Raw genomic sequence first — 17908 nt, 5'->3', positions numbered from 1 at the left:
GCGACTATGTCGAAGGAGAGGACGTAAATATTTGCAAAGTGCACAAAGATCTGAATGTTGCACATCCGCTCACTAAACCTCTTCCACGAGAGAAGCATGATCAACACCAGAACTGTATGGGTGTTAGATTCAATCCAATGTAAATCACATAGCGATGTGAGACTAGATTATTGACTCTAGTGCAAGTGGGAGACTGTTGGAAATATGCCCTAGAGGCAATGATAAAATAGTTATTATTATATTTCTTGTTTCAAGATAATCTTTTATTATCCATGCTATAATTGTATTGAATGAAAACATAAATGCATGTGTGGATATATAGACAAAACTATGTCCCTAGTAAGCCTCTAGTTGAGTAGCTAGTTGATCAAGGAAGGTTAAGGTTTTCTGACCATATACAAGTGTTGTCACTTGATGACTCGATCACATCATTGGGAGAATGATGTGATGGACAAGACCCAAACTATAAACGTAGCATGTGATCGTGTCATTTTGTTGCTATTGTTTTCTCCGTGTCAAGTATCCATTCCTATGACCATGAGATCATGTAACTCACTGACACCGAAGGAATACCTTGTGTGTATCAAACGTCGCAACGTTATTGGGTGATTATAAAGGTGCTCTACATGTATCTCCGAAGGTGTCCGTTGAGTTAGCATGGATCAAGACTGGGATTTGTCACTCCGTGTGACGGAGAGGTGTCTCGGGGCCCACTCGGTAATACAACATCACACATAAGCCTTGCAAGCAATGTGACTAAAGTGTTAGTCACGGGATCTTGTATTACGGAATGATTAAAGATACTTACCGGTAATGAGATTGAAATAGGTATAGGGATAGGATGATCAAATCTCGGGCAAGTAACATACCGAAGGACAAAGGGAATGGTATACGGGATTATATGAATCCTTGGCACAGAGGTTCAACCGATAAGATCTTCGTAGAATATGTAGGATCCAATATGGACATCCAAGTCCCGCTGTTGGATATTGACCAGGGAGTGTCTCAGGTCATGTCTGCATAGTTCTCGAACCCGCAGGGTCTGCACACTTAAGGTTCGGTGACGTTTCGGCATAGTTGAGTTATAGGTGCTGGTGACCGAAGTTTTGTTCGAAGTTCCGGATGAGATCACGGACGTCACAAGGGTTTTCGGAATGGTACGGAAAGGAAGATTGATATATAGGATTGTTTCATTTGGCTTCCGGGAAGATTTCGGGCATTGCCGGCAGTGTACCGGGAGTGACGAATGGGTTCCGGGTTTTTACCGGGAGGGGCCACCCACCCGGGAGAGAACCTAATAGGCCCATGGGTGGTGCACCAGCCCTTGGTGGGCTGGTGAGGCCAGCCCAAGAGGACTATTTCGGCCAACGGAAAAAATCAAAGGAGAAAGGAAAAAAAAAAGGAGTTGGGAAGGAAGGAAGGGACTCCACCTTCCAAACCGAATTGGAGTAGGAGTCCCTCCTCCTCCCTTCGACCGACGCCCTTGTGGCTCCCTTTATCCTCAAGGCTAGCCCCTCCCCTCCTCCTATATATACTAGAGGTTTTAGGGTTTTTGAGACACAACTTTGCCACGTGCAACCCTAAACCTCTACTTCGTAGTTCTTCCTCTAGATCGGTTTTCTGTGGATCTCGGGCGGAGACCTGCAGGAATAGATCATCACCATCACCGGCGCACCGTCACGCTGCCGAAGAACTCATCTACTTCCCCGTCTCTCTTGTTGGATCAAGAAGGCGGAGATCATCATCGAGTTGTACGTGTGCTCAACGCGGAGGTGTCGTCCGTTCGGTGCTAGATCGGGACGGATCGTGGGACGAAGGTGATTTGAATCACGAAGTTGTTCCACTATATCAACCGTGTTTCTTAACGCTTCCTGCTTGGCGATCTACAAGGGTATGTGGATCCGATCTCCCTCTCGTAGATGAACATCACCATGATAGGTCTTCATGTGCGTAGGAAAATTTTTGTTTCCCATGCAACGTTCCCCAACACCACACTGCTACAATTGGCAATTCCGGTGTTGGTAATCATTCAAAATAGCAACCGTTTTTAGATGATTTCAAGAGTTACCGATCCCGATAGATCTTCGAGTATAGCTCTGTTGATAACTTCTAGCATGCAAAGTGCATCCCACATTTCTTTTGCTCGATTGCATTGAAATAAACAATGTTGGATATCTTCGACTCCAATTGCACAGGTAGAAAAGTGCGGCGAACACAGAATATGCCGAGATGCTAGAACGCCGTAGCAGGGTAGAACCCCATGCAACACTTTCCATACAAAGTGTTTCACTTTACCAGGGACCCCCAATCGCCAAAGATCCTTCCATACTGGATTTAGATTAACACTCCCAGGACCATCAGTTCGTGTGAGACTACTCCCAAACTGGTGCTCGAACTCCTTATGGTAGGCTGGGCGTACTGTGAAATAACCCGAGCGTGTGAAATTCCATGCAACAAAATCCTCAGTCACTTGGACATTCAAAGGAATCTGTACAATCCTATTCACATCGACCGGTGAAAAGATGTCATGAATAAGCTCGTTGTCCCATTGTCCCGAGTCAGGATCAATTAACTCTTCCACCTTAGAGAGCATGGTACCTCCTCTAGGAGTGATGATCTTACAAGATGCACCCGTGGGTATCCAGAGATCACTCCATATATTGATTTTAGAACAAGTACCAACTCTCCGAATACAACCCCTTTTCAAAGTTTGAACGCGTGCAACTATACTCTGCCATGTAAATGATGATCCCTTCTTTGGGCCTGCATTGAGAATACTACTATCTCGATAGTATTTAGCACGAAGCACTTGAGCACATAAAGAGTGCGGGTTCTGGATTAGTCGCCAACACTACTTTGCTAACATAGCAAGATTGAAATTGTGAAGGTCCCTAAAACCCAATCCCCCATTCTTCTTTGATATGCACAATTTCCACTAGACAAACCAATGCATCTTCCTCTTATCATCATTATCTCCCCACCAAAAGCCACAAATATCATCATTTATTGATTTGCAAATTCCTTTGGGCAACTTGAACACTCACATAGCATAAGATGGAATTGCTTGTGCTACTGATTTAACCAGTACCCCCTTACCTTGCATTGAGAGGGTTTTTTCCTTCTAGCCTTTTAACCTTTGGCAAACTCTATCAATGAGGTGTTGGAAACAATCGGTCCTATCCACCCCAACCATAGTTGGAAGAACCAAATATGTGTCTAAGAGAGCCTCTGTTATAATATTTAAATCTCTACACACATTTTCTCTCATCTCCACATTAGTATTTGGACTGAAGAAAATACTCGGTTTTGCATTACTAACCAGTTGTCCTGAGCTCTTGCAGTATGTGTCCAAAACCCTCTTTAGTGTATCCGCGTTATCTTTGTCCGCCTTCATTAGAATCAATGAGTCATCTGCAAATAACAAGTATGAGATTGAAGGAGCAATCATACACACTTTAATAGCCTCCAAATTCCCAACTTCCTCCTCATGAGAAAACATACTTGATAGGCCTTCTAAACAAAAAAGAAACAGATATGGAGACAATGGGTCCCCCTACCGCAAGCCCCTTGTAGGCACGAAGTCATTAGTCTCAGTATTATTAAACCGCACCTGATAGCTAACAGAAGAGACACATTCCATAATAAGTTGTACCCATTGTTCATGAAATCCCATTTTTAACATTATTGCTTCAAGAAAGCCCCATTCAACACGGTCATAGGCTTTGTTCACATCCAACTTTACCGCACAGTATCCATTGGACCCATGTGTTTTCTTCTTAATAGCATGAAAGCACGTATAAGCCACTAGTACGTTGTATGTGATCAATCTCCCGGGAACAAAAGCACTTTGGGTTGGAGATATCACATCAGGCAAAATTTTCTTCAACCTGTTGGCGATCATCTTGGAAATAATCTTGTAAACAACGTTACATAGACTAATAGGCCTATATTGTGTAATTACCTCACAACTCCCCACCTTTGGTATAAGGACAATGTTGGTTGAATTCCATCCTTTAGGTATCTTCCTGTTATTGATAGCATTGAGAATCTCATCAGTCAACTCTTCACCAATGCCAAAATCGCCATCCGGGCCTGGTGCCTTCGTGTCCCCAATCTGAAATAAGGCCTTACGGACCTCCTCCCTCGTGTACTCCCCAAGCAGAAAATTGTTCATATGATTTGTAACTGATGGTTTTACACAATTTAGAAGCTCTTGATCTATATCACATGTGTCAGAGGCAAAAAGCGAGCTAAAGTAGTTTCGATGTGAGGTTTTAGCTCCTCATTACCCTCTATCCAACCTCCATTCTCTTCCTTCATAGTTTTGATAAGTTTTTTCTCCTCCTCGCCGATGCAAAATGATCAAAAAATGCAGTGTTACGGTCTCCCTGCCGCAGCCAGCTCACTCTGCCCCTTTGAGCCCAATAAACTTCATCTTGTTCAAGCAAATTTTCAATGAGTAGAGCCAACTCCTTCTGCTTACACCGAACCTCATCTGTTGGGGTTGAAACTATCCCTTTTGTAATGCCTACTCATGCAACTATCTCTTTTGTATTTCGAATGAGACTAGTGATGGTTATTATGTCTTATGTAATATGAATCTACTCACACACCACTATAATTCATGGTTATTATGTAATATGAATCTATTTGTGCACCACTAAAAATTATGGTCATTATGTGTTATGTTAATGGCGGCTGCTACGGATCAACCGACTGGTTTTTCAGGAAATCATTCGGTTCCCCAGCCATTAGATGTGTTCTACACACACGTTGGATCTGGTCAACGCGAGCAACGATTGCTCGTCATGATGAAGCTTCATTGCAGCGCGAGTGGAGCTTCATTGCAGCTCGGGCGCTGCATCGCAGATCTTGGCGCCGCCGGTGAAGCTCCATTGTAGCCGCCGGTGAAGCTTCATTGCAGCGCCGCACTGACGCGGGGTGCTAACGCAGCACCGGCGACCGATCGCAGCTCCGGCAATGCTTCATTGCAACGTGACACCAGCACCAGGGGCTTCATCTCAACATCTCGCCGGCACCGTGGGACGGAGCTTCACGGCAATGCCACCCCCGTGCATTGGTGTTGCTCCATCCCAACACCGTCTGCCCCTCGTCGTGCTACATCCTAGCACTATTGCTATGGAAGGAAAAAAAGAAAATGAGGAGGAGAATGAGTGAAGGAGAGAGCGCTGGAAGGGATAAGGTGGAAAGAAAAGAGGTGGCTCAAGGGGACACATGAGGAGCCAGCGACCCTGCTGATTTTTGGGTAAAATCAGTCAATTGATCCAAAGTGTTTTCCTATGTTAATTGTTGTTTTTTCTTAGTAATATTTTATTGCTGGAAGTGTTTAGTGAAAGGAAAACGTTTCTAATCAACTGATTGATTTCAGCCTGGCCTAAGCCGCCTCCCTCAGCTGCCACGTGCCTGTGTGTCTGGCTGATTCGACGGCTCTATGCTTATTTCTTAATTGACACGCAGTAGGACCGATGTTGTTGTTGTTTTACCGTGCATGCGTTATGTAGCTCGTTCCTACACCGCCGCTGCTGCTGTTACTACTCCCTCTCTCATGTTTCCTTCATGTGAGCCTTTGTCTCTTTATTACAGAGCTTTTTTAAAAACATTTTACTGAGTTGACTGCATGGCTATGCATGCTGCATGCATTAATCATTCTCACCAAGCCTAGTGTGAGTTGGCAGTGACCATTGCTTTTCCCTAGTGAGTTGGGCATCGCCACTACATGCAAAACAATAGCGACGCATGCTTTGAGTAGCCTTGAGCATCTACAACCGGACGTCTCAAACCACCCCTCATATGCTCGCGGACGCGTCCCATCAGTGACCGAACAGGAAAGACAAGAAAAAAATGGCCACGGTCGGACATATGCTCTTAACGTCTTCGTCGCCCCCACTGCCGTTGAAGCATGACATCGCAGCAACATCGGACCAGCCAGACCGTTGTTATAGCATCGTTGAAGCAGTCGTGCCATCATCGCAGCATTCCATGGTCGGGAAGCACGCTTTCGCATCATCGACCAAGCACACGAGCCTCTGCCGCAACATTGTCGCGGTCGTCAAAGCACGTCTTCGCAACGTCATCATGATCGTTTGAAGCATGCCGCCGTAAGGGTTGCCGAAGCACCCGTTACCGTCATTGAAGCATGTCGTCACAACATCATCGAAGCAGCCATACGGGCGTGCGACACGTGTGTGGATGTTCAGTCTTGGCTTGCAACATGAAAGATGTTGTAGTCGCAATATAGATCATGTTGCAAAGGATTGGGTGGCAAGATCAAAAAATAAACCACGTTTCAATAGCAACATTTAGAAAACGGTTCAGCGAAGCGAAACAAAGCTCGTGTTGCAAAGCCCCAATCACAAGATAAACCATCTAGACAATGAGTTGGTCCACACCACTAATGCGAAATGGGACGGTTGATCTAGGGAGAGATCGGATGGTTGTCTTGCACACCATCCAACGACTACCGAGGAGATCAGAGTGTTCCAAGTATATGCCCGACGCATAGCTTCGCTCAGGGCGCGCAATGCGTCGGCCGGATGATAATCCTATAAGATCGATCGCTCAGGCTGTCGTTCGATGGAGCCGCAGACACCCGCCTAAACCCTTCGTGTGAGCGCCAGAGCCTCTACAACAAGCTTCGTGTTGCGCTCAACACTTTGTAACACGAGCCTTGTTGCAATCCTCCGGAATAAAAAATCGTGCAACAACTGCATTATATGCTCACCAAGTCTTTGCAACAAGCCTTGTGTTGCACTTAGCGCTGTTCAGAATTGGCCTTGTTGCAACCACCGAACTTTTTGTTTCTTTTTTTCTGCACAACAACCATCTGATATGCTCGTTGAGACTTTGCAATGAGACTTATGTTGTGCTCAGCGCTTTGCAACATGAGCCTTGTAGCAACCCTTGGAACATTTTTTCATTTTTTTTCCTGTGTTGATCTGATCATTGAGCCTTTGCAACAAGTCTTGTGTTGCGCATAACACTTTGCAAGACGAGCCTTGTTGCAATCCCATAAACAATTATTTTTTCTATGTGGTTTGTAACGTAGTTTATGTTGCGTTTACACATCTTGTAACAATGGTCATGTCATAGACGACACATGACCGACGACGCGGCGAACGTTTCACATCCAGATGGTTAACGGGAAGGGTTCCTTTTACTCAATACAACCAAGCTCTCACTAGAAGTGGTCATGAACTTGTGTGCTAGAAAAAGTGACGAGATAAAAATAGAGAGAAAGAGAGTAGTACTAGTGATTATAGTTGTGCTGGTGATTGAGGAGCTAAGCTAGGCAGCAAACTAGTACTAGATGACAGCGTTGCATAGAATGCAGAGGAAGGTATTGGTGGAAGGAAAGCGACAGCTGGTGTGAGGCATAAATACGCAGCAGGAAAGCGATAGCTGCTTACAGTCAAGGGGCGATCCAACGGATGGATCCAACGGTAATCAAGTCGGCTGATCCCATGCACGGATCAGCCGATTGATTTGTAGCACGCACCTTAGTGAAATGTCAAAATGTTGTTTCAATGTTGTCTTGCATAAAAAAATGTTCATGCAGCCTAGCTCAGATACAGGCTACCAAACACAGTCTCATGCAGCCTATCAAACAACTACCAAACACACCATAAGAGCAAGTACAATAAAGCTGAGTCAGCTGGCTATAAGGAATAAACTAATGTTTTTTTGTTTAGTTAGAGAAAAAAGAAGAGGAGAGAGAAGGTAAGCGGACTCTTAGCTAAGAGTCAGCTCTAGTACGTCCTCCTAGGCATTTTATGAGTATGAAAGGTGGACCATATAATAAAGAAATAGTACACTTTTGTAATGAACTATTGTACATGTTGGCTATAAGATGGGCTATAGATGACATGGCAATGGCTTATAGCCAGCAGCTGGCTATACTATTATACTTGCTCTAAGGTATAATCAACGGGCTGTAAGGATTAAAATACTATATTTTTACTGAGTTGGATGAGAAAGAAGAGGAGAGAGAAGGAAAACGGACTCTTCGTGAAGAACTAACTCTAACACGTGCTCCTATGTGCTTTGTGAGAATGAAATGTGTATCATATATGATAAAAGTAATACTCTTTTATAGCTAACTATTGTACAAGCTAGCTATAAAATAGACCATAAGATGACTTAGGCCCTGTTTGTCCCGGGACTTTTTTATAGTCTTAACTAAAAAGTCCATAGTCCCTAACCGTTTGTTTTCATGAACTAGAGGTCATAAAATGACATGCATAAAGACCATGTTAACCCTAGTAATGTAGTAGTAGTTATTAAATGACATGCTAAAAATAGGGGCACTGTTGGAAAAAATGGTCAAAAAATCCCAAAAAGACTCTTTCATAGAGACTTCTTCCTTTAGTCTCAAATACCTTTTTAGTCCCTAAAAATCCCTCATGTTTATTTCACATGGGACTAAAAGGGACTTTTTTTTGTCCCTACACCAAAAAGTCCCTGAAAACAAACACCCCCCTTATAGCCAACACTTGACCATACTATTAACCATGCTCTAATGTGTTGCCAGATGACATGTGGCGCCAGGTCACTGCTGTCCAAACCTGGTGCTCCCGGTTCTCAGTTTTGCCTCCTTTTCGATTCAAGTTAGGAGAAGTGCAAATAACTCAGCATATCAATGTGCTATGCTCGCTTGACTTGTCTAAGAGCTGGATGCAAAAGAAGTTATGGGAGGAAACAGCAACATCTTGAAACCTCATGGGGGGGAAACAACAATACCAAACAATCCATTTGCTACAAAGATTGGAATTGTATAGATACTCATAGGTTTGAAACCTCATCGACACTCTCAGGCTACTAACGTAAACAATAACGACCATTATCCAGCAAAATAGACGATGCATGATTGCTCAGCAGGCTAGTACTTGATTGGTGCCAGGATGTCCAACTGAGAACCCAGCTTCTCCTCTGCAGCCTTCTCAGCCTTGACGCGCAGCTTGGCCAGTTGCTTCCTCCTGTCGTAAGAGACCTTGGCCTTCTCCTTCCTCTTCTCCTCCAGTTCCTGCCAGTTCAAAAAAGAGGTGAGTTACATATAGTTGCAGGTCTACATACGTTTTCAAGGCATGCTCAAATCAAGCATTAAAAACAGCCACCAATCAAGAAGCTAACATCACATTGGAGACCTTCGTCATGGCCATTAACCGACATGCGCAAAATTTTAAAAAAAAGTCATCCCTGCCATAAGAGGCCTCAGAGATCTTGGTGGTTATGATCATCAACTGGGGTGCACCCATCAAGAGTAGCAAATATTAATCTCACATCATAGGCTTATAACTCGAGCACAAGAGAATCAAACAAAAGAACAGGCTAAACGCCACAACCAAATGTTAAATGAGAAACAGGTATTAAGAACCAATCCCAGTTTTAAGATTTGCTATCTGATCTGAACTAACATAATTGAGACAAACTAGCGAAAACAATCCCTGAATGTTAAGAAGGCCTCAACTGGGAACACCCATCAAGAGTAGCAAATATTAATTTCACATCACAGGCTTATAACTGAAGCACAGGATAGTCAAACAAAAGAACAGGCTAAAAGCCACAGCAAAATGTTAAATGAGAAATAGGTATCAAAGTCCCAATCCAAGTTCTATGATTTAATATTTGAGTTCAAACAATTGAAATGAATTAGCCAACAAATTTTAAATAACAATAAGAATCCCTGAATTTTCAAAAAAAAAACAAAAGAAAACCATGGTTGTTAAAGAGGCCTAAGAGATCTTGGTGGTTATGGTCGTCAACTCGGGAGCACCCATCAAGAGTAGCAAATATTAAAATCACATCCTAGGCATATCATTAGAACACAAGAGAAACCAACAAAAGAACACGATGATACCACAGCCAAATGTTTGAGAATGTTTCCATTGAATGTGTTGTGACAAATGCCATGATTAATCAGAAATCATGATCAAAAAATTAATCAGAACCAGGCTAAAAGAAAAACATGCCTTATCATCGGACACAAGGTAACAGATGATTAATCAAAAAATAGCAATGATTAGTCAGAAGTAGCTGGTTGTAAGAATCATCTTTGTGAAAAATCAATGGACATCGGTCCTGAGTTTCTGCATCATACCAATCATGCTAAATTTGCCCATTTACAATGTAAAAAAAAAATAACAACAATAAGAAAACAAGACGTGTCTGTCATAAGAGGCCTCATAGATCTTGGTGGTTATGATCATCAACTGGGGAGCACCCATCAAGAGTAGCAAATATTAATATCACATCATAGACTTATAACTGAAGCAATCAAACAAAAGAATAGGCTTAAACAGCACAACCAAATGTTAAATGGGAAACAGGAATGGAAGTCCCAATCCGAGTTTTATAATTTGATTTCTGAGTTCAAATAATTGAAACGAACTAACAAACAAATTTTATATAACAATGAGAATCCATGGTTGTTAGAGAAGCCTCAGAGATCTTGGTGGTTATGGTCATCAACTGGGGAGCACCCATCAAGAGTAGCAAATATTAAAATCACATCATAGGCATATCATTTAGACACAAGAGAAACCAACAAAAGAACATGATGATAGCCACAGCCAAATGTTACAACATGAGAATCTTTCCATGGATATGTTGCGACCAATGCCATGATTAATCAGAAAAAACAATTGGAATCAGACTAAAAAGAACATGTCTAACATCGGACACAAGGGGACAAGACGAATTAAAATAGCTTGTGCTGTCAAAAACAATAGCATGACTAGTCAGAAGTAGCTGGTTGTGAGCATCATCTTTGTGAAAAATCAATGGACATCAGTCCTGAGTTTCTGCATCATCCCAGTCATGCTAAATTTGCACAAATGCAATATAAAAGAATAACAAATTCAAATGGCACAACAAAAGTTATCAATGCACTTGACAAGGCAGCTAATGGAATCTACTAGGCTAAGCACAAAAGGAAACGTGGACACTGCCTTTCGTCAAAATCAGTAAAATAGGCGTACACAATATCATTTCACCCTATCACTATCAAAAATCTTATTTCGTGGCCACCAATAACCTAACCTGTGTTTCAGCTCAACAACAGTTAATTTTGACTTAGCCACACAGGGAGAAGCTGTTAACTCAAATTCCCTATAAAAATCGGGCTGATACCTACAAACTACACCAACAGGGCATCCACAGCTAACATTGTGAATCAAAGCATCATATGTATGCATAATATCATCATCATTTTGTTCAGAGGTGACAACCAGAGTGATCGATGTAACAAAATGTACCTTGATAGTTTCATGGTAGTTCCACCCGACCTCCTTGGAAAGCTCGCCGAGAAGGCAGTACTTATGACCCGGCTGCAGCCTCAGAACCCTATCCAACAATAAGTCACACAAAGATCATCACCACATAACTAATTAAATTCGCCATTAGAGGAGCAAGCGAGAAAGATAAGGCGCGTACTTGAGCGCGTCGGGGATGACCATACGCTTGGTGCGATCATAAGGCGGCGGGACGCCCTCGAACGCCTTCAGCCTGGCGAGCGCAGCCTCGCCGCGGGGCGTCTTGTGCGGGATCATGCCGCGCACGGTGCGCCAGAAAATTTTCGAGGGGGCGCGGAAGTGGATGGGACCGTGCGACGGCTTGGTGTTCATCCGCTTGCGGAGGAAGCGGAGGTACTTCATCTTCTGACGGACCAGCCCGCCGGAGATGCACATCTCCTCGCACCGAACCACCACCACGCGCTGCCCGTTGAGCAGCTCCTTGGCCACGATCGACGCAAGGCGTCCCAGCATGTGGTGGCGCGCATCCACCACCACGCGACGCGCGGACACACCGGAGCCGGACACCATCGTTACCTGTTGGCTTCTCCCTTCCTCTCTTCCTCCGGCTCCGGTGTTGGTCGTGGGTGGCGGCGGCGGAGGGGGGAGCACGAAGACGTTAGGGTTTATGATTTTATAGGCGACCGGGAGGTAGCAGATTGGGCCGGGCGGTTGCTAGTGCTCCCACAAAAGAATGATAGGCCTAGTCACCTAAAATTCTGATGGGCTGTACTCCTCAAAAAGTCCTAATATGCCTTATTCCCAAAGAAAAGGCTAATAGGCTTAGACTCTCTCATGTCTCAATTTGTCCATGGGCCATATGGCGAGGAGATTTTTATTTCTTCTACCTTTTTTATGTATTTTCCCTAAAAATAAAACTAATCCCTCTACCGGGGTTGCTCGCTTGATCGCATAGGGTTCGTGTGGAGAACAGATGTCGTTGCTGGAGATACTTTTGGCCCCTCGCCTCCAGCTACCATCTTGGCGCTAAGAGGTAAAGGGACCTCACATCTTTAGAAATTTCATGACTTCCGTTAGTTTCTCGTGGTTGACATGGTGTTTTTTTTGCAAATGAAGTTACTCTGGTTCCTTTTGTGATGGTGCCCAGGAGGTTTGTTCAGATCTGATGAGTTTATATTATTGTGTCTTGTTGCTTTTGTTGGTTTGATTCTTTATGGAATTAGAACTTTTCTTTAACATTATGGTGAAGATATAGTCATTCGAGGGCTTGCACTCTAGGGGGGTCATCCCTGACTCAAGTACGTTCATCGCTCAAGACTTTCCATCTTTTTGGATTGCCACTCAAGGGGCTTTTAGAAACCTTTATTGGTAATCATGTTCGTGTGGGTGAACAAGAGGACGTATCGATGCCTCGGTCTAATTACAATCTCTTTACTCAAGTCTTGGAGGCATTTTGTCTTGCAGAGATCAATACCATGGAGCAGAAGTCTCCAAAATATATTATTATAATTATTAGTCATATGAGTTACTTTGCATCTTTATGAATGTTACATCTAAAAAATGTACATATAATGGTTATACGTACGAATAAAATTTCATGGATTTCTAGAAAACCTAACCCTTCTTCTTTTGCTAGAAACAAAATTGATCCTTCAACTATATATCTGAGAGATCTTCATGGTACAATATACCGGGGATGGCTCATTGACGGGAAGCCCGATACTATGTCAGGAAGCCCGTCAATTGTTTAATCAGTTCGCCTAGTTTCCTTCTGCTCATGTGATTCCGGGTGGGGCTTCCCAGTTCTCATGGTTCATAGCATTTGTCATGGAAGGTGCAATAGGGTTCTATCAACCCGTCTCGGGTATGAAAAAAATAAAACTTATAGTCAATCCACCTTTTCAATCAAATGGCTTATGCGTCGCCAAAGAAAGGCATTGGCAATGATTATAATTGTTTGTCGTAAATACGTAGGAGGCACAAACACAACATGAATAGCCACTTGCACACAATTCAGAAAATACATCCTGCAAATAGCTAGCCCCATATGTATTCTTAGTCATGAGAACACCCCTCGGGTGATTCATCGAAGGAACATTCCTTATACATGTCCCGCATGGCTTGCTTAACTCCCTAGGTGCGGTCGGTCTTTACATCAATAGCACAACTACTCATCTAGTATAGATTATGAATAAAGGTATTTCGTTCCCATAGATAAAAAACATGTTTTCCTTTTTATGGTTTATGGTTGCTAAAAAGATACACATAATGTATTGACCACCTCGAGCTACCACCAGTGCAACGACGTCCTATACAAACGGTTTTTATCCCCTTTCCATCATGGAGGTCTAAATTGTCGCCTTGCTTGTGTGTGCGATAGAGGGGCATCCCATACGACACAAAAAAAACTGTGATGTGGAGCAAGAATGCAAACGTTTGAAACAACTAAGTTTATGCGATGTTCGTCTCTATCACAGGCGAGAGTCATCAATAAACCGTTTGTGATGTATCATATTTCTCAAATGCTCCATCCTTGCTACTCGTGTGAGGTCGCATTACCATTACACGTGCTATTCTATGATGTAACATTTATGATGCACGCCACATCACAAAACATTTCATGATTGTAAAGCGTGTATGATACTACTACTTGTAAATTGTGTTGTGATTTTCCCAGAAGAGGAGAGGAGATGCAGCACAGTAGAGATAAGTATTTCTCTCAGTAAGAACCAAGGCTATCGAACTAATAGGAGGACCACGCAAATGCCCGTCTTTAATGCCTACACACAAAAGAGCATGCACTTGCACCCAACGCGGGCAAGAGAGTTGTCAATCCCCTTGAACTCGTTACTTGTAAGTGATAAGTAGTGATAGATAGATAATATAAATATAAAATAAAATAACATTAAATAAAAATTAGCAATATTTTGTTGTTTGAAATATATTTGCAAAGACCCGGAGGCATAGTTTTCGCTAGAGGCTTTTCTCTCGCAGAAAGCATACAGTGGGTAAACAAATTACTATTGGGCAATTGATAGAAAAGCGCATAGTTATGCAGTATTTATTCATGGCAATGATCATATATATAGGCATCACGTCCATAAGCAAGTAGACCGACTCCTGCCTACATCTACTACTACCGCTCCATCCATCGACCGTTATCCAACATGCATTTAGAGTATTAAGTAAAAATAATGTAATGTTTCGGGGAAAGTGACATGATATAGATAAAGTAAACTCAACTAATATGAATAAACCCCGACGTTTTATCCTTAATGGCAACAATATAAATATGTGTCATGTCCCTTTCTATCACTGGGATTGAACGCTACAAGATTCAACCCATTATAACGCACCACTCACGCTGAAGATAAATCAATGTAGTTGGCCAAATCAAACTGTAGATAGAAGAGAAATACGAAGTTATCATAATCATGCATATAAGAATTCAGATATGGCTCAAATACTTTTCATGAATAATCTGAACATAAACCCATAATTCATCAGATCCCAACAAACACACTACAAAGAGGATTACATGAGATAGTTCATTGCGGGAATCACAATGATCTTTGCAATGAAGAACATGGAGAGAGAGATATCCATCTAGGTACTAACTACGGACCTAGAGGTCTATGGTAAACTACTCACACATCACCATGGGAGCAGCAAGGTTGATGTAGAGGCTCTCCGTGAGTGATCCCCCTTCAATAGGACACTAGAACAGGTCTCTAGATGGGATCATGGCGGAACAGAGACTTGGGGCGGCGGAAAAAGTATTTTGGAGTGGCTCTTTTGTGTTTTCCCCATGAAATAGGATTGATAAAGGAGGAGTTAGGGCAAGAGGCGTCGGGAGGTGGCCCCAAGCCATCAGGGCGCGGCCACCCCCCTTGGCGCGCCTTGTTGGCTTGGGGGAACCTCCTATGCCCTCTATACTCCCTCCGAAGCTTACAGGTTTTTTCTTTTGTCTAGAAAAATCATCAAAAAAAATCGTTGCATTTGGACTCCGTTTGGTACTGATTTCCTGAAAAGCCAAAAACGCGTAAAAAATAACAACTCACACTAGGCACTGGTTTAACTAGACGATACCCCCGCGCGTTGCTACGAAAAAACTTATTAAAAAATATGGATAAATGTTAGAAAACTAATGTTAATGCAAAAACTATTCTAAAAATGTCTTGCTTAATTACCTAGAAAAAATTCATGCATGAGGGTATGTTTTGCATGAAGAGATTGATGAAAAAAGTAACTTATGACTACATGCATGACTTGATGATGTGGCATTGTTTCATGGAGAGGAAAATTGGGTAGTGGGTTCTACCTATTTAAGAATGTAAGAACCTAGAAAAAAAATTCATGCATGAGGGTATGTTTTGCATGAAGATACTAATGAAAAAAGTAACTTACGACTACATGCATGACTTGATGACGTGGCATTGTTGCATGGAGAGGAAAATTGGGTAGTGGGTTATAGCTATTTAAGAATAGAAAATAGGTTAATTCTCAAAAATGATATAAAACAACAAATAAAGGCATATAAAGCATACAAGATTGATAATATAATAGCATGGAACAATAAAAAATTATAGATACGCTCGAGGCATATCAACATCCCCAAGCTTAATTCCTACTCGCCCTCGAGTAGGTAAATGATAAAAATAGAATTTTTTATGTGACATGCTACCTAACATGTAATCTTTTTCAGTCATGACCATTGAGAAATGGTGAATCAATAAACATCAACATAGTAATATCCATAAACATAAGTAACACAATCATCGACTTTCAAAATATACGATCACTAAAGAATGTTTACTTCCCATTCATTTTATCATATTAGCATGGCATGGCTCCATCTTCACCGCATAAATACAAATGTCAAGCACCCCGGTGTTAAGCCAAGCAATTTGATCGTATTTTTTTAATGCACTTCAGCATTTTATACCTCACTCAATACATGAGCGTGAACCCTGGACATAGCATATAGGTGGAATAGAAAATGGTGGTAGGTATCAAAGGAGTAAAAGTGGAGAAGAAAGTCTTGCATCAATTAGGAGGACCAACGGGCTATGGAGATGCCCATCAATCAATATCAATGCGAGGAGTAGGGATTGTCATGCATGGGATGCACTAGAGGTATAAGTGTATGAAAGCTCAACGAAAGCTAAGTGGGTGTGCATCCAACCTGCTTGCTCATGAAGACCTCGGGCATTTGAGGAAGCGCGTCATCGGAATATGCAAGCCAAGTTCTATAATGAAAAATTCTCACTAGCATATGAAAATGACAAATCATGAGACTCTTTATATGAAAACATGGTGATTTCTATAAGCATAAGTCTGGAAAAGGAGGTAGTAGCACTATCCCTTCTCCCTTTTCTCTCATTTATTTCTTTCTTTCTCTTTTTTTTTCTTTCTTTCTCTTTTTTTCTCTTTCTCTTTTTTCCCAGTTTTTTTCTTTCCCTTTTTCTTTCTTTATTTTTTGTCCCGGGTATCATCTCAATTTGTGGGGGGATCATTGTCTCCATCATCCTTTCCTCACTGATACAATGCTCTAATAATGACAAACATCACACTTCTATTTACTTACAACTCTATATAAAAAACTGCTAAACAATATGACTTTATATGAATGCCTATGGCAGTGTACCACGATTTGCAATGATCTAGCAGAACATTTAAACAATGATGAACGGTGGATTTGCCACAAATACTATGCCAACTACATGATCATGCAAAGCAATATGAAGATGAACACACAAGTCATGTGATGTAACGGTGGAAGTTGCATGGCAATATATCTTGGAATGGCTATGGAAATGACATGATAGGTAGGTATGGTGGGTGTTTTGAGGAAGATATAAGGTTGCTTATGTGCAACAGAGCATATTGTGTCATGCGGTTTGGATGGACCCGCAAATTTTGCACCGATCCTGGAGGTGAGAATGGGAAATGCACGGTACCGAAGAGGCTAGCAAATATGGAAAGGTGAGAGTACACATATCCATGGATTCACATTAGTCATACAAAGCTCATATATTTATTGCAAAGCTTTATTAGCTCTCTCGAAACAAAGTACTACTCGCATGATCCTAGGGAAGAGGTTGGTAGGAGTTAACCATCACGCGCCCCCGACCTAAATAGCACCAGGATTTCAACGAGAAAAAGGATGCTAACACAGCATCACCATGCCATAACCAATATTTAGATGAACAACAAGTTAACATCCTTTAACTCTCGATATTTCTACTAACCAACAACAATGCACTCACGCCCTTTCATATTACCACATCAATATCATTAAACCACAATTTCTCTTTTATGTGCTACATGAAAGTTTTTATTATATCAGCCTTGAATACCTATCCTTTTTGGACTAGTCTTATAACCCATGCAAATTGTCATTACCCCCTATTAAACTGTCAAAAAAATATAAGTGAAGAATGAGAGTGCAATTATTTCTACAAGATCTACACACCACCTTGCTCAAAATGATATAAGTGGAACATTTGAAAGCACAACTTCTCCCTAGGTGGTTCTGGTAATTAATAACAACATATATGTCATTGGACTAATGATTCTATCAAGTATATTTTAAGAGAAGTTCAATGATGAATTGTCTAAGGATTGTGAGAAGAACCCCT

General features: G+C 42.0%; 1 protein-coding gene and 6 non-coding genes across 7 annotated transcripts; all 7 read right to left on the bottom strand.

Moving 5' to 3' along the window:
• Positions 1–8703: 8703 nt before the first annotated feature.
• On the bottom strand, positions 8704–11916 carry LOC123426360 (60S ribosomal protein L13a-4-like). The gene is made up of 3 exons (XM_045110171.1): positions 11449–11916; positions 11271–11358; positions 8704–9040 (listed from the first exon to the last, which is right to left on the bottom strand). Exons 1-3 carry the CDS (start codon positions 11835–11837, stop codon positions 8897–8899), a joined length of 621 nt encoding a protein of 206 aa, XP_044966106.1. The 5' UTR covers positions 11838–11916; the 3' UTR covers positions 8704–8896.
• Positions 9225–9307, bottom strand: LOC123433689. Its single transcript, XR_006625017.1, has one exon. It is a non-coding gene; the product is annotated as a small nucleolar RNA SNORD24 (small nucleolar RNA).
• Positions 9747–9829, bottom strand: LOC123433691. Its single transcript, XR_006625019.1, has one exon. It is a non-coding gene; the product is annotated as a small nucleolar RNA SNORD24 (small nucleolar RNA).
• LOC123433713 lies at positions 10036–10118 on the bottom strand. The gene has a single exon (XR_006625041.1). It is a non-coding gene; the product is annotated as a small nucleolar RNA R12 (small nucleolar RNA).
• LOC123433690 lies at positions 10194–10276 on the bottom strand. Its single transcript, XR_006625018.1, has one exon. It is a non-coding gene; the product is annotated as a small nucleolar RNA SNORD24 (small nucleolar RNA).
• On the bottom strand, positions 10453–10535 carry LOC123433685. Its single transcript, XR_006625014.1, has one exon. It is a non-coding gene; the product is annotated as a small nucleolar RNA SNORD24 (small nucleolar RNA).
• On the bottom strand, positions 10750–10832 carry LOC123433714. Its single transcript, XR_006625042.1, has one exon. It is a non-coding gene; the product is annotated as a small nucleolar RNA R12 (small nucleolar RNA).
• Positions 11917–17908: the final 5992 nt, after the last annotated feature.

The sequence above is a fragment of the Hordeum vulgare genome, chromosome 2H, assembly GCF_904849725.1.
Source record: "Hordeum vulgare subsp. vulgare chromosome 2H, MorexV3_pseudomolecules_assembly, whole genome shotgun sequence".
In the NCBI taxonomy this organism is placed as follows: domain Eukaryota; kingdom Viridiplantae; phylum Streptophyta; class Magnoliopsida; order Poales; family Poaceae; genus Hordeum; species Hordeum vulgare.
Note: the sequence above shows the minus strand (reverse complement) of the source record. Positions and strands in the feature narration are given on the sequence as shown.

Excerpts from the sequence above, each read along its gene's own strand:
- LOC123426360 (XM_045110171.1), bottom strand. The coding sequence starts at position 11,837 with ATGGTGTCCGGCTCCGGTGTGTCCGCGCGTCGCGTGGTGGTGGATGCG. Across the intron at positions 11,359-11,448 it reads GTCATCCCCGACGCGCTCAA|GGTTCTGAGGCTGCAGCCGG; the intron begins GTACGCGCCTTA and ends ATTGTTGGATAG. Across the intron at positions 9,041-11,270 it reads ACTACCATGAAACTATCAAG|GAACTGGAGGAGAAGAGGAA; the intron begins GTACATTTTGTT and ends TTGAACTGGCAG.